Source organism: Schistocerca piceifrons, chromosome 8 (genome assembly GCF_021461385.2).
Source record: "Schistocerca piceifrons isolate TAMUIC-IGC-003096 chromosome 8, iqSchPice1.1, whole genome shotgun sequence".
Lineage (NCBI taxonomy): Eukaryota > Metazoa > Arthropoda > Insecta > Orthoptera > Acrididae > Schistocerca > Schistocerca piceifrons.
Window position 1 is genome coordinate 128,473,688 of NC_060145.1, and position 16,199 is coordinate 128,489,886.

Below are 16,199 nucleotides of genomic sequence, written 5' to 3' on the forward strand. Positions count from 1 at the left end.
TGGTCCTGAAAGATAATCTGGAATCAGCCTTATAATGTTGAATTCCAAATCACTACTCCCTTCATCTGAACAACTCTGATTATTTACTATGTTTTCCGCATAGCTCTGATTTCAGACAAAAGGAAGTATATGTTATGAGGGAATGCAGTATGTGACATGCATTCAATTCTCCATTTTGATAAATGTTGAGTATCACTGTTTATAACATGATACTTTTTATAGTCTTGTCAAGCAACTCAGTGCAGACAGATTTCTGTTTGAAAATTATGATACAATGTTGCTTAATAAGATCTTATTTTACGATATCTGTTGACAGCATACACACTAAGGGCGATAGACAGAAATTCCAGCAGAGGATCTCAAGCCATATACCACCTGGGAGGAACAGTGGATTAACAAGGCCCTCTATGGGGAAAAAAAAGAATTTGTTACAGCAGATGATTAGGAAATAATCATATGGTGATTTCATATGTGAGGAAGAGTTAGTTTGTCAGAACTGGAATACTAAGATCCTCAAGCGAGGAGACTGTCATGTGAGTTAGTCTGTAAGGTACCCTATAGTGTACTGGGTCCAATAATTTCAAAGCTGAAGATGCCACTGAGTCATAAACCTGGCAACTACAGTCCAGCCAGGACAAGACTAGGGCCCAGTAAGTACAGAGTAGAGTAACACAATATAGAGAGACGTAGGAGAGGAAGCAAATAGCATTAAGCATCTGCACATGGCTAGTCTTAAGATGATGTATGCGGAGCTCCGAAGCCAGCTTTTCATGAAAGAGAAGTCCTAAAAATTGGGACTGCACAATGAGATCAAAGCACTGTGAGTCCAACCAGAATTCTGTTTAGTGGTGAACTACAAAGTGGGAGCAACACCAGGTGCAGAAATCATTGATATACTGTGAGGAAGTAACCGTGGGTCCAATGGAGGCCACTAGCCTATTAATGACAATAATAAGGAGGAGAGTAAGAGTCGGCATGGATCCCTGAGGGATGCCGCTCTCTTGTATCCACAGGGAGCTGAGTGATGTGTAAACTCTTAACCTGAAATGATGGGAGGAATAAAAACTGATGAGTAACAGTGATAGGGAGCATCAAAATCCCCAATTGTTGAGGGGTAAGTACAATGGGGTCATGTGCCTTAAGCAGGTCAAGAAAGACTGCAAATGAGATGTCCATCTCTAGAAACAGCCTGTGAGACTGCTGTTTTGAAGCTAGCCTTATGGTAGGTCGTAGACTGCCCCTCCAAGAAAAGCACTGATATGAGGATGCCAAACGGCTCCAAATTTGAGAGTGCAGCATAATTGCTGAGCTTTCAACCTTTCAAGCAGTTTGCAAGGAGTGTGTGTGTGTGTGTGTGTGTGTGTGTGTGTGTGTGTGTGTGTGTGTGTGACAATCAACTTGTACTGTCAATGGACTTTGTGTTTTTGCCTGGTTTAAGGATTGGGATGATAACACTATCTCTCTACTGCTAAAATTAATTATGTCATTTATGGTTATAAAGAGTAAAAGGTAGGAGGATTCTTCAATATGTCTTTTATGCATTGGGAAGGTATCTAGGTAAGAAGAGGACATCAATACCGTCACAAAGTGGGTTGTGAAATGTTCAGGAAGAACCATAATGCAGACCGAGAAAAGCTGTTGATCTTTGGTGCCCCACTATTCTATGGAGATTAACCTACACCTGGGCTACAGAGGCACATGTTCCCAAAGAGGAGATATAGCACTTCTAGCATTCCTTCTTAATGTGTGGGTGAGTCTTTGCATGGAGATGCTTAAACGTAATGACAGCAGTCTGACTACAACACAAGCCACTGGTGGATGGAGCTCAAAGAAAGGGTGTCACCATTTTCAGTGGCATGGGTGACTGTGACAGAGAGGTCTCTGACAACTTTGTCAATACAATCTGATGAAAAGGGGATGAAAGAGATAGCACAGGTATACAACCGTGCACTGGCCTGTTGAAGAGCCCAACTTGGCAACGGTCTATAGCCGATGACAAGATTGTAACTGGATCACTGGAAAATTAACACTGTAATGAAGACCATCACATAGCAAGCACCATAGCACCACGTAGCAAAGTTATGAGACTGGACTAGGAGGTCGTAACATCGACAGTCGAAAAGGTGCCACTGATGATTCTCAAGACAGACCAGAATGAATGTTTAATGTTGTGCTTTTTGAAACTTTCTGGTAGATTAAAACTGTGTGTGACACCAGGACCCTAACATGGAACCTTGCCTTTCACAGGCAATACTCTTGCCAAATGAACTATATGGGTATAATTCGTGACCTGTTCTCACAGCTGCACTTCTGTCAATACATGCCCGTACAGTACCACTCTCCTACTTCCCAAACTGCAGTCATTCTTCCAAGAATGCTAGTCCCACAAGGAATTCAACAGAACGTCTGTGAAAGTTTTCTCCAATTGCTTTACTTTAAGTATGTACATATTCTGGATTTGCCCTTTCAGAACTAACAAACAGAGATCGTCTTTTTCCTACTAAGGATTTTTATGAGGGGCATTCAATAAGTAATGCAACTCATCTTTTTCTTGGCCATTTCCAGTTGAAAAAAATTGTGGAATTTGTTGTGAGACATCAAGGAATATTTCTACCTCAGCTCCTACAGTCTAATTGGCTGATTGATTAATTGAGCCTTTCAATGCAAAGTTACACCCTGCCCCTGCTCCAGGAGTAAAGCAAAACCATATAAATGAAAATAAAAACCACTTTCACTGAACTGAGGAATAGTTAAACCATATGTGAATCGTCTGGTAAGATTATTAAAGACAAGGATTCTGGAAGACTATACTTAGTATGAAGGGCTAAAAGAAGGGGATATTCCATCAATATATGGGATACCGTCAGTATGACTCCACAGCCACATTGTGTGGGTGGGTAGAGAGAGAGAGAGAGAGAGAGAGAGAGAGAGAGAGAGAGAGAGAGAGAGAGAGAGAGAGAGAGGTATGATTGATGCATAGGTGGCACAAGACAGTGGACTCTTTCTGAGAGCAGCGGAAGGAAGAGTGCCAAACTGCAGTAGTCTCCTTCATTTTGCAGAGTTTATTACGGAGAGCAGTAGCATACCAGATGTCATTCCACTGTTGAGCAAAGAAAGATTTGATGTGTATCTGCATATCTGTACCTGGGATCATGAAAGAGAATGGTGAAAGTATCTGACTCTCTAGCCAAACAGTCAACCAGTTAATTCCCTCGGATGCCCACATGACTTGGGACCCACAGGAAGACAACAGAGCAGGTAGCATAGCCAAGGGCAGAGAGAAGGTCATGGATAGCAGAGACCAAAGCACGAGAGTAGCTTTGATCTATAGCCTGCAAGCTACTCATTAAGTCAGTACATATTAAAACACTGTGGAGTGAGGCCTGAGAAACAAAATGGAGGGCCCTTGTAACAGCTAGCAGCTCTGCTGTGAACACACTACATGAACCAACAGTACATGGTGTTCCAGGCCAGTAGTAGATGTAAAAGCAAATCCCACCTTATCTATCATTTTGGAACTATCAGTGGAGCAAATGGTAGCACGCTGGAACTCTTCAAGGACAGAACATACAAGATGCCGGAAATGTCATAGCGGTGACAGAGACCTTAAGACCCTGGAATAGTTTGGTCCTGATCCATTGGTTGGTTAGTTTAAAAGAGGGAGGAGGGGTCCAAACTGCTACGTCTTACGTCCCTCATTCCAATTAAAATAATTCCACAAGGGTGGGAGTAAAACAATCGAGACATACAAAACACAGCTGGAAGAAAGGAGAAAACCACAAAAATGACTAAGGGCGACAAACACAGAAATGGACAAAATAGGACAAGAAAACCACAGAGAGACGCAAGAAACATATAGAAAAGATCAAAACAAGAGAGCAGATTACCATGGCTGGTTGACCAAGAGAATAAAAAGCAGAAGCCAGCCACACTGCAACACATTAAAACCTCCACCCTAAAAGCACTAGGGTGGAGGACACTAAAACTTAGATCAAATAATAAAGCCCACCCTCACGAATAAAATGTAAAACTAAAGCTGTTGTTGAGGCATTGTCGCCCAACGCCGAAGGTAGGGTGCTGGGAAAATTAAAAGCCTGCCGCAGAGCGGCTAGAAGTGGACAGTCCAGTAAGAGATGGATGGCCATCATTTGTGAGCCACAGCGATACTGAGATGGCTCCTCACGATGGAGGGGGTAACCATGCGTTAGCCACATATGGCCAATGCGGAGCTGGCAGAGGACAACTGAATCCCTGCAAGAGGACTGCATAGAAAACTTCCACACATTCATAGTCTCCTTAATGATACGCTGTTTGTTGTACGTACGGTTAAGCCATTCCATCTCCCAAAGCTGAAAAATCCTGTGGCGTAAGACAGAATGCAAGTCAGTTTCGGAGATGCCCATCTCCAGAAGCAGTTTCCGTGTAGCCTGTCTGGCCAGCCTGTCGGCAAGTTCATTGCCTGGGATTTTGACGTGTCCTGGGGTCCACAGAAACACCACTGAACAACAGGAATGTTGGAGGGTATAGATGGGACTCCTGAATGGATGCTACTAAAGGATGGTGAGGGTGGCACTGGTCGATAGCTTGTAGGCTGCTCAAGGGGTCAGTACACAGGAGAAATAACTCGCCAGGGCATGAGCGGATGTGCTCAAGAGCACGAGATATGGCCGCCAGCTCTGCAGTGAAAACACTGCAGCCATATGGCATGTAGTGCTGTTCAATACGTCCTCCATGAACATACACAAAGCCTACATGACCATCAATCATCAAGCCGTCAGTGTAAACCACTTCACAGCCCTGGTACATGTCGAGGATCGAGAGGAAGTGATAGCAAAGAGCCGTATGGTTAACGGAGTCCTTAGGGCCATGCGAAAGGTCCAGAAGAATCTGCAGCTTAGGTGTACACCATGGAGGTGTACGTGAATGGACCTCGAGGAGAGATGGTAACGGGAAGGACTCCAGTTCAGACAGAAGGGACCGGATGTGAACTGCAATCTTAAGCCATGACCTGGGGGCCGATGCAGGAAATGAACTGCCATGGTTGGGAAAAAGTGATGGAAAATCGATTGCACAGGAGAAACTACGAATGTGCGCAACATAACTGGCAAGCAGTTGTGCATGCCTAACCTTCAATGGAGGGACTCCGGCCTCCACCAGGATACTGGTCACCCGACTCGTTCTAAAAGCTCCCGCCGCTAGGCGAATGCCACAGTGGTGCACTGAGTTGAGTAAACGCAACACAGTGGGCCTAACTGAACTGTAAACCAGACTCCCCTAGTCAAGGTGGGATTCAACAAGGGCTCTGTAGAACCGCAGCAGCATAGAGTGATCTGCACCCCAGTTGATGTTGCTCAGGCAGCGGAGGGCATTGAAGTGCTGCCAGCACTTCCACTTAAGGTGACGAAGGTGAGGTACCCAAGTCAATCAGGTGTCGAAAAACAGTCCTAAGAATCGATACGTCTCCACTACAGTGAGTGGATCATCATTAACGTTAAGTTCTGGTTCTGGAGGAATGGTGCGATGCAGACAGAAATGCATGACACAGAACTTCCCAGCTGAAAACTGGAAAGCGTGGGCTAGAGCCAATGACTACACCTCGTGAATGGCTCCACGTAGGCGCCGCTCAGCAACACCAGTACTGGAAGAGCAGTACGAAATGCAAAAGTCATCCACATACAGAGAAGATGAGACTGACAGTCCCACAGCTGCTGCTAGACCATTAATAGTCACTAAAAATAGAGACACACTCAATATGGAGCCCTGTGGAACACCATTCTCCTGAATACGGGGGGAACTGTGGGAAGTGCCAACTTGGACACGGAAAGTACAGAGCAACAGGAAGTTTTGGATAAAAATCGGGAGCGGCCCCAGAGACACCACTCATGCAATGTGTCAAGGATATGATGATGATGACAGGTCGTGTAGCATGCTCTATGCAAGTCAAAAAAAGACAGCAACCAGATGTTGGCGTCTGGAAAAGGCTGTCTAGATGGCAGACTCAAGGGGCACAAGATTATCAGTTGTAGAGCAACCATGGCAGAGGCCGCCCTGACATGGAGCCAGTAGACCACACGGCTCCAGGACCCAACACAACTGCCGACACGCCATATGTTCCAGCAGCTTACAGAGAAAGTTCGTAAGGATGATGGGCCAGTAGCTATCAACATCAAGTGGGTTTTGACTGGGTTTGAGCACCAGAATGATGGTGCTCTCCCGCTATTGCGATGGAAAGACACCATCGCACCAGATCCTGTTGAAGATAACGAGGAGATGTCACTTGTAGTCAGATGAGAGATGTTTACTCATCTGACCGTGGATCCGATCCAGCCCAGGAGCTGTCTCAGGGCAATGTGCAAGGGCACTGAGGAACTCCCACTCTGTAAATGGGACGTTATAAGGTTCACTGTGGCGTGTAGTGAACAAGAGGACTTTCCTCTCCATCTGCCGTTTGAGGGTGCAAAAGGCTGGGAGGGAGGGGGGTAGTAGTTTTCAACACAGAGGCTCAAGCATAGTGCTCAGCAACGCGCTCGACAATCGCGTTTGTGTTGTTAGATAACAAGCCATTGATGTTAATGCGAGGGACACCTGTTGGGGTGAGATACCCACAAAGACGTCTGATCTTCGTCCAGACTTGGCAAGGTGACGTATGGCACCCAATGGTCGACACGTACCTCTCCCAACACTCCTGTTTCCGTCATTTTATAAGCCGGTGAACGCGGGCACGGAGCCACTTAAAGACTGTTAGGTGCTCTAGGGAAGGGTGCCACTTATGATCTAGAGCTTGCCGACGCTCTTTAATTGCCTCAGGGACTTCCAGCGACCACCAAGGGACTGTCTTTTGCTGGGGGCACCCTCTAGAACGAGGGATCGCATTTTCTGCCGCAGAAATGATCATTGTAGTGACCTGCTCAACAACAACATTGATGGCACCATGTGGGGGAGATTCAGTGGTGACATCACAGGCGAAGGCTTCCCAGTCTGCCTTGTTTAAAGCCTATCTGAGTAGGTGTCCGTGGGCATAACGCCAGGGTAATGACAGGAAGATGGGGAAGTGGTCACTATCACACAGGTCATCAAGTGCTCACCAGTGGATAGACGAGAGCAGGCCAGGACTGCAAACCGAGAGATCAATGGCCGAATATGTGTCACGTGCCACACCGAAGTTTGTAGGGTCACCTGTATTTAAGAGGCAGAGGTGGGGGTACTGCCCCACCTAGAGGGAGATATACGTTACAGACGGTTATTTCCTGTGTTGTCCTTATCCTGACAGCCACAGCTTCAAAAGGGGTTTGAAGGGGGCACAGGTTCACTATATACTGAGTTCAGGACATAGATGCAAACTCCACTTGACACTATACTTTAGTCACTATGGTTCCTGTAATATGTTTTATAGGCGCAGAGGGCAGGGGGTCCGCATTGCCGGGAACCAGGTTTCCTGGACGGCAATGCAGAAAGCAGGTTTAAAACTTAATAGCTACCATAGCTCAGCCAGGTGGTGGATAAAACCTCCACAATTCCACTGTCACTCCGTACTTTCCGTGTCCAAGTTGGCGCTTCCCACAGTTCCCCAAATTCAGGAGAATGGTGTTCCGCAGGGCTCCGTATTGAGTGTCGTGAGACTGGGAAGGCATGAAACACTCAATGAGGCAGTCTAAGCCTCAGGGTCACCTGCTGCGGGGACTGGCTACCGTGCTGGATATCAAGTGCAAATGAGCTAAGAAGTCCATTACTGCAGACAGCACAGAAAGCGATACTGCACAGAGGATGAAGGAAAACGCGCCCAGGAGGGTGACCTCGCCCAACAGCCGGAGAATGAGCAGAAGTGCAGATCCACGTTAGCGAAGGACGCGAGAGGTCTCAGCACATGATGGACACTATGCACCATGTAAGGTGCCCTTGCCCTATTGGCTTGCTCTTCGGGAAAATTTTGAAAAATGGAGATCAAACCCTACAGGGGTTCATCACATAAAGGCCGAAACATGTGAGACTCCTTTTAGTCGCCTTTTACAACAGGCAGGGATACCTCGGGCCTATTCTAACCCCTGGACCTGCGGTGGGGGGGGGGGCCTGATCCATGGCCAAGGCACCATCCAAGGAGGGGTGCAGGAGGAAATACACGGGGCACATTCCAGTGTGAGTGGAGATTGAGAACCTGATGGTGGGAAGTGAGGTGCATTCCAACTGGCAATCCCACCCTTGGTAACAAAAAGGACGGGATACACGGGATGGTTAGGGGATCATTGAATGGCTACTGCATAAGAAACCAGGAGTTGGCTCCATCGTATTTGTAGAGGTGGAATCCCCGCTTCTGCGAGGAGACTGTCGACAGGACTAGTGCAAAAGGCACAGATAGCCAGATGCACCCCATATTAATGAACAGGGTCCAATAGTTTCAGAGTGGAAGGAGCTGCTGAGCCATAAACTGGACAAGCATAATCTAATGTGGACAAAACCAGAGAGCAATAAAAATGAAAAAGAGTAGCATGGTCTGGACCCCAAGATGTGTGGGCCAGGGGGCGGAGAGATCAAGCTTCTGCATGGAGGTAGTCTTCAAGTGGTGAATATAGGCAGCCACATCAGCTTTTTATCAAAATTAAGGCCCAAGAAACAGGACTTTGCTACAAACACTGGTCCCCTAAATAAAGTTCTGGATTGGGATGTACATGTACTATGGGTTGATAGCAAAAATGTGTTTTGGAAGGAAAAAACTGGAGGCTAGGGGAGAGGGTCCATTCAGAGGCCTGTCAGATAGCGCCTTAGAGCTGGTGTTCAACAGATGCTACTGAGTGGGGGCTGCACCAAATGCAAAAATCAGCATACAACACTGGGGTACCCAGAGGCCTAACAGAGGTCACAAGCCCATTGACAGCGACGAGGAAGAGCATGACACTGAACACAGAACCTTGGGTGATACTGTTCTCCTGGACCCAAGGGGCATTGAGTGAAGTGCCAATGCGAACACAGAGGAGCCAGTGAGATAAAAACTCATGGATAAAAATCGGGAGGGGGAAACTAAAGCCCATCATGGTGGGTAACTAAAATGTGATGGCTCCAAGCCATGTCGTATGCCTCATGTAGGTAAAAGAAAAAGCCTGTTGGATTGCTGTTTCCGATCTGAGTAAATGGTCAGTTGTAGAGCATCCTTCCTGGAAGTCACACTGATACAGGTACAAAAGGCCCCAAGATTCGAGCACCCACCATAACTGGAAACTAACCATTGTATCTAGCAGTTTACAAAGTACTTTTGTCAGGCTAATCGGGCAGTAGCTGTTGAGAGATGTTGCATTTTTCCTGGGCTTAAGGATGAGGATAACTATGCTGTCTTGCGTTTGTGAGGGGAATGCACCTGTGAGCCAAATGCGGTTGAAGATCCAGAGGAGATGTTGCCTCTGAGTAACTTCCAAGTGTTGGGTTATATGTTTGTGGATGGTATCCACACATGGGGCTGTCATGTGAAGAAATAAAGAGCCAGCAAGAATTCCCATTCACTGAAGGGTTCATTGTAGAATTTGGCTTGGTGGGGGTTGAAACAGAGGAGGGTTTGTTCAAACTCGTTCTTTTTGCCAGAGAAAGGTAGCAGGATTGGAAGAGGATGCCAATGGTGTCGCAAAGTGTGTCACAAGACGTCCTGCAAGGACTAATGAATCAGTACACAGAGCACCATGTATGATCAGACCCAGGGCACTTGACTGTCGCTGAGAGCCCAGAAGGCTTTGACAAAACATGCAATGAAGAGGCATACATCTCCAGGGAGGAAACCTAGCGCTCCCAGCATTCCTTTTTACTCTGCTTAATAAGGTAACGGGCCTTAGCATGGTGACGCTTAAAAGTGTCAAGGCTGGTCTCTGAAGGGTGTCGTTTAATCATTCCAGTGCCCATCAGCAGTCCTGGGTAGCGAGTGCTTTGTCCTCGGTCCACATTGGTACCAATCAATGACGAGGGAGACCTATGGATAAGGGGGATAGAATTGCCAGTGGCATGAAGAAGAATGGTAGAGACGTCTTGCATGACTGCATCAATGGAATCTGAGGGAGAGGTGTCATAGTGCACAGCAGATGTATATCAAGACCAACTGGCCCTGCGAAATGTCCAACGTGGTGACCTGGTGATGGCAGGGGAATGATAGAATCTCCGGAAAGTAGTCACTGTCACAAAGATCATCATGAGGTGACCAACATAGGGAAATCACAAGAACAGGAGAGGTGATTGTGAGATTGATAGCAGAAAAAGAGCCATCAGCAGCACTGAAGTGGGTAGGGGAATTTTCATTGAGGAGATACAAACCAAAGTCTAAGAAGCTGGTCAATAAGAACACACTTACCCATCACAGGGTGAGGTGAGGTGTGCACTGAAGACCCCAAGTAGGAGGTATGGGAGTGGGAGTTGCTGTATTAAGTCAGGCAGGTCAACAGAAGGAAGTAGCCTACCAGGAGGGAGGTAGACATTGCAAATGATGATTGCTGGGGTCATTCGCACTCTTAGTGCTATTGCTTCCAGGTTGATATGAAGGGGTATCCAATCACTAATGACATCTGTGCGAACCAAAGTGCAGACCCCTCCAGATGATGGCCTGGGGCTGGCAAGGTTCCCACATAATGCCCGATAACCACGAAACATTGGCGAGTGGTTGTCATAGAATGTGTTTCTTGTAGAGCAAATGCAGAATACGAGCATACAAGTTGTTGTACTTCCGATAGGTGATTGTAGTATCCATTGCAATTCCACTGGATTATCGTGTGTCTAGAGTGCAGGGTAGACATATAGAAGCTGAGGGGAGGTCATGTCACCAGGCCAGTGGTCGTCACTGATGAGGATGGGGGTGGCATATATAGAAACTGGGTCTGATTCGGGATGCTTTCTCTGGCTGAGGAGGAGGAGTGGTTCCTTGAAGAAAAGGGACAGGAGGGGAAGGGAGAAAAGTGAAGAGGACAAGATGGCAATGAGGAGGAGGGGGGGGGGGGGGGGGAGGAGGGGAAGATGGAACTGAGGCAAAGGTAGAGGAGAGATGCACAGAGTGAGGTCTGTCAAACTTCTTCTGGGCCTCAAAGTAGCTGAGACAGGCAAGGATCTTTATTTTCGAAAGTCTTTTTTCCTTTCTATGCACTGAACACTCAGGTGAGTGAGGAGAACGGAGACCAGAGCACTTCATACAGTCAGGCGGTGAGGTGCTAGAGTTCCCCACATGAAGAGTCACCAAAGATTGGAGTGGCATTGCATCCCAAGAACATGCGGCAGAACTAGAAGCAACACATGGGAGGTGGAATGTATGGTTTGACTTCACATCTATGAACCATTATCTTGACCTTCTTGGGCAGGGCACCCCCCCTCACATGCCAGGACGAAAGTTCCAGTGTCTACAGGATGGTCCTTAGGGTATCTCTGGATGTGCCAGATGAAATTAATGCCACATCATTCCAGATTAGCCCTAAGTTCTTCATCAGACTAGAGGAGCAGGTCCCTATAGGAAATTACACCCTATGTCGTATTGAGTGACTTGTGAGCATTGATATTCTTTGGGACGTCTCCTAAAGAGTCACAGGTGCAAAGAGAGGCCGACTGACTGGCAGAAGTTGTCTTGATAATGAGGGAGCCAAGTCTCATCTTGCTCAATGACTCAATTTCACCGAACTTGTCACCAATGTGTTCCAGAAAGAATAGTGGTTTGGCGGTGGCAGAAGTCTCCCTGACAGTCCAGGTACAGACCAGGAACCACAAAAAGGGTTTTGCCCCATGCTGGCAAACCTGGCCCTCCTCCCAGGAGGTAACCAAGGAGGGCAAGGCAGAAACATGAGCTGAGACAGAACGATTTCTAAGGCGAGACACGGCCACAGAAGAGTGGCCAGAGAATTTAACACTCACTCCGAACAAGGGCTCTCACGTCATGGATGCCACCCAGCCACAGCAACTGCTGCCTGCCAGTACAGCCATTGCTGGGAGTTCTGATGCTCTGAAAAGATGGCTGGTTGAATTGGGGGAGGTGACCGAGATCATCGGTCCCATCGGATTAGGAATGGATAGGGAAGGAAGTCAGCAGTGCCCTTCAAACGAACCATCTCGGAATTTGTCTTAAGTGATTTAGGGAAATCACAGAAAACCTAAATCACAATGGCCAAACAAGGGTTACCATTGTCATCCCAAATGCAAATTTAGTGTGCTAACTACTGCGTCACCTTGCTCGGTGAAAAGATGGGCACTCACTCCTGGGCTTGCACGAGATGTTCACAGCACAGGTACCAACATTGTACATAAATAAGAACATCAAAAGAGGCAAAGGGAGGGGTAAAGGGAAGGGAATAAGGACAGGGAAGGAGAAAGTAAAGGACCCCGGAAAAGAAGAAAGACTCCAACAACTCAGGGACCTGTGTACACCACACATGGACCCCTAAAAGAGCTGCGAGGCCCCCTGGGGGACCCCTATAGTTTCATGAAGTTCCAACAGGCGGCAGTGCTATACACAGCCTTCAAAACGGCTTCTGCAATGGAGGTGCATTCCAAGCAGGGAAATGCCATAGAGTTTCCTTGGGGAGAAAACTTGAGCATCACAGATCTTCATAGGCACTTGGAGAATGTCTACAAAGACTTGGCAGTGAAAAAAGCACAGCGAGTCATTGGGTGATGCGCCTGTCATCACCATAAGTAGGTCACGTGACCTCTCCGATCTCCTGCATGCCGGCCAGCCACAAACAGCTGCAACTCCTGCAATGTTGGTATGGACACATTCATTAGATGTGGCAATGGATCACAAACACCTTACTGCTCAACTGGACGTTTCTGTTGGTAGTGTTGACACACTCATCCACCAGTTGGGGTACTCAAAAGGTGTGCCTGCTGTATTTCTCGCCGCCTAGCAGAAGCCAATGAACAGCAATGAAGGACCATCTGTATGGAACTGCTTGTGTGTTATGAGGCTGATTGTGACAATTTTTTTGTCGATCATCATCACGTGCAATTGACACACAGGTTCATCACTTCGAATTGGAAACAAAACAGCTATCCATGGAGTGGCATCACACCACCTCTCCTACGAAGAAAAAGTTCAAAACTGCACCCTCTGCCGGTGAAGCCATAACAATGGTCATCTGGGACTCTGACAGGGATATTCTATTTAATGTCCAACCTCATGATGGAACAATCAATTCTGAAGTATACAGTACAACCCTCAAGTAAACTGAAGAAATGACTGCAGTGTGTTTGCGCCACAAAAATGCAAACAAACTACTACTTCTCCATGATAAAACAGTGCCCCACACAAATCTGTACACTGGAGAAAACCTCACAAAACTTCATTGGACTGTTCTTCCTCATCCATCCTACAGTCCCGCTATTTCATGTTCCGATTTCCATCTGTTTGGCCCAATGAAGAATGCACTCCACAGGAAGCAGTTGTGGGTGATGGGAGGTTATTGTTGCAGCAAGATGTCTGCGCTGACGTCAACCAGTATATTGGTACCTTGTGGGCATATAGGCCCTTCCAGTAAAGTAGGGTAAGACCATCGCAGTGAGCAGAGATTATGTTGGTTTTGTAGCCACAAGAGTGGAGGACAACAGGGAGAACTGGAATTACAAATAAAACAAACCTGCTTTGAGATAAAAAAGTGTTGTATTACTTATTGATCACCTCATAATTCAACACTGCTCACTTTTTGCTAATATTCTGTTGTCAACTACTCATAAGTGCTTTACTCGCTACTTTCTACCAATCTGAATCTGTTCTTATGTTTATAGTCCCAATTCCTCCTTTCTTACTTCAGGTTCATATGTTTTGCACAATGTCATTGGATTTTTAACCAGTCATGCTTTTGGGCATTACTAACATATGTCTGTGGAACCTCTTTTGAAAAGTGAGTGCCGCTCTCCCACTTAGGCCAAAGGCCTAAGTTTGATTGGAATGTGACAATCTGGTTGTAAACTGGTAAAACCACCAAATCTCGACTGTGTAGTGTAGTCCAAGATTTAATGTTTGCCACTGCAGTAACCTACTTTTATATTTTATTTCCGATTTTACCAAAAATTCAAATTTTATCCCAACATGTAATTAGTTTTGGCTTTTAATGGTTTAAATGAAACAGTAACCCAAGCATATGAGATTGATAAAAAACATAAATAATATGCAAAATATTGTTTTACAGTAGGTACATGTAAATAATGAATCAGAGCAAAATTTTGCCAATCAATTTTGATGCTTCACAAACACAGGTTAATCTCAATTTTTCAATAAATGGAACTATTAGTCCCTAATGTTATATGCTACTGGGTTTCAAATTATTGTTTCACGTGTATCTGGAAATGCCGAAAAGTCAATGTAACAAACATTTACAGAAAGTAAAATGACTAATATCATTTTATGATTATACAACAAATGTTGAAATCAAATTGAAAATTCAGTACATCGGCTGGTTTGATAACCGGTTTGTCATCTTATGGCAAAGATTGACTTACTGCAGTTTAAGTTAACAACAATGCTGTGGTAAAAAAAGATAAAATGCTGAATACTTACGGCAATAAAGTGAGTATGCCACATAATAGTTCAGTTTGCGAAAATAATATTTGCTGAAAGGGCGGACTCCAAAATACAGTATCAACTGAGCCAAATTAACTACCAGCCCAGATACCAGAAATGTTATGACAAGAAGTAAATGTGAAACTGGTGAGGCTTTAATTTTTGAAACCAAACTATAGAGGAGTGAGCCCATCGCTGGCGACTACCTGGAAAAAAGAGATTTGTTTTTCATTGTCATACAGATTAACAAACAATGACAAATCAGAGTAAAAGATAAACCTTTGAAGAGGAGTAATTCTATTAAAATGCCCTGCACGCCCACCCTTGTCTTTAAAGCAACCCAAATAATACATTTAACAATCTTCTGGAAGCCATATATCACATTACAAACAAGTACAAAGTGAGGTGAAATCACAAAGACTAATTGCAAGTAGCGGTGGGGAAATTTACATATGTCATCATCATATGGGAATCACTAGACATATTCTTCCCTGTAAAATCACAAGTACTAGAGAAGAAAAGCACAAGATACATTGTTCGTGGGCTACAAAGCACTACAGTATTGTGAAAAACTGTGACAGTATATTAGAGATAAGGAGAACATGTTATCTAAATTAATAGACTGTAAGGTGAAATGTTGGAGCAGCATTATTCGTAAGGAATTACTGAAATTGGGACAATTGTAAATGATTGGAAACAATTACAAAACATCACATACCCCAATTTACATTCCTTAATAAAACCGAGATTGCGTCTCGATTTATGAATTAACACGAGTACTTATGTACGACCTAATACCGAAAGTAAGCTGTACGAGGAATACTGCGCACTGAATTCTCTGCAAATTTAAAGGGTCTAAAAGGCAATGCTATCTAATCAAGCGCTTCAGTAACCGTCGTACTTTGGACTCACACATCAACTCCGCTCTTAGCCATTCAAGCTTATAGCTTTTCGCGTTACCTGTTGCTCTAATTGCGTAACTGACGGTATCAATGAATTCCGAAAAACAGGTAAAGCGGCCCTCTGCAGAATCTGAACGGAGTCTAGTGAAAGATCAATTACAACATTTCTCGTAAAACGTCATGATATCACAAAAAAATTGTAAAGTAACTTATCGTATGGTATTTGTACAGAAGTCAGAATTACGGGATATAACATACTTGCTCACTTAAAACCACACTACCGCCGCTTCTTGAGAACTGCTTACTCAGTTTACAAGACTCACGTATCCCTCAAGTCCCACAACATGCAAATGAAGTAAACATCAGGCCTCACAGTGTTACCACCTTCCGTCACACCGTTCTTGGAAACAAAACAGATTCGCATACTGTTGGAGGAAGCACGTGTATTAGTTTCCGAAAGGGAAACACAAAAAGTGGTAAGGTAAATGAAAATGAATAATGCATGGAAATTACTTTTGTATAGACTGGGTACTATGTGCAGAAACTGTAACTTCGTTAGAAAGCTACCCTTGAAGCGTAACCTTTACAAAACATCTGTTACAAGGGATGCGTTGTCAGTGGATCATATGAGTTACCGCAGCTTTTAATCTAAATTCAGTGGATAAATTAGTAGAAGCTACCTCCGTCTACCTCATAAATACGATTAGCTTTTAACGGACACCCATTTAGAACGTTGTCAATGTATGTGTATAACATTTATATCGTGTAGCATGCTGTATAAAGCACTTGTCAGTCTA

At 45.2% G+C, this 16,199-nt stretch overlaps 2 protein-coding genes across 6 annotated transcripts in view; one reads left to right on the forward strand and one right to left on the reverse strand.

Annotated features, from left to right (window-relative positions):
• The window catches only part of LOC124712551 (1-acyl-sn-glycerol-3-phosphate acyltransferase gamma-like), an 82,583-nt gene extending 66,796 nt beyond the window's left edge, over positions 1-15,787 (reverse strand). Inside the window, exons 1-2 of one of the 2 annotated variants that reach the window (XM_047242861.1) lie at positions 15,661-15,787; positions 14,498-14,706 (exon numbers count right to left, since the gene is read on the reverse strand). In XM_047242861.1, coding sequence (XP_047098817.1) covers positions 14,498-14,693 — 196 coding nt within the window. In that variant the 5' untranslated portion in view covers positions 14,694-14,706; positions 15,661-15,787. Of the gene's footprint in view, positions 1-14,497; positions 14,707-15,218; positions 15,370-15,660 lie in introns of those variants that run through there. The other variant, XM_047242863.1, reaches the window with a different exon arrangement.
• LOC124712549 (tyrosine--tRNA ligase, cytoplasmic) overlaps positions 15,701-16,199 on the forward strand; it is a 119,251-nt gene continuing 118,752 nt past the window's right edge. Inside the window, exon 1 of one of the 4 annotated variants that reach the window (XM_047242857.1) lies at positions 15,701-15,878. The gene's annotated coding sequence lies outside the window, so the exon portion shown is untranslated. Of the gene's footprint in view, positions 15,884-15,983; positions 16,144-16,199 lie in introns of those variants that run through there. The other 3 variants (XM_047242859.1, XM_047242860.1, XM_047242858.1) reach the window with 3 other exon arrangements.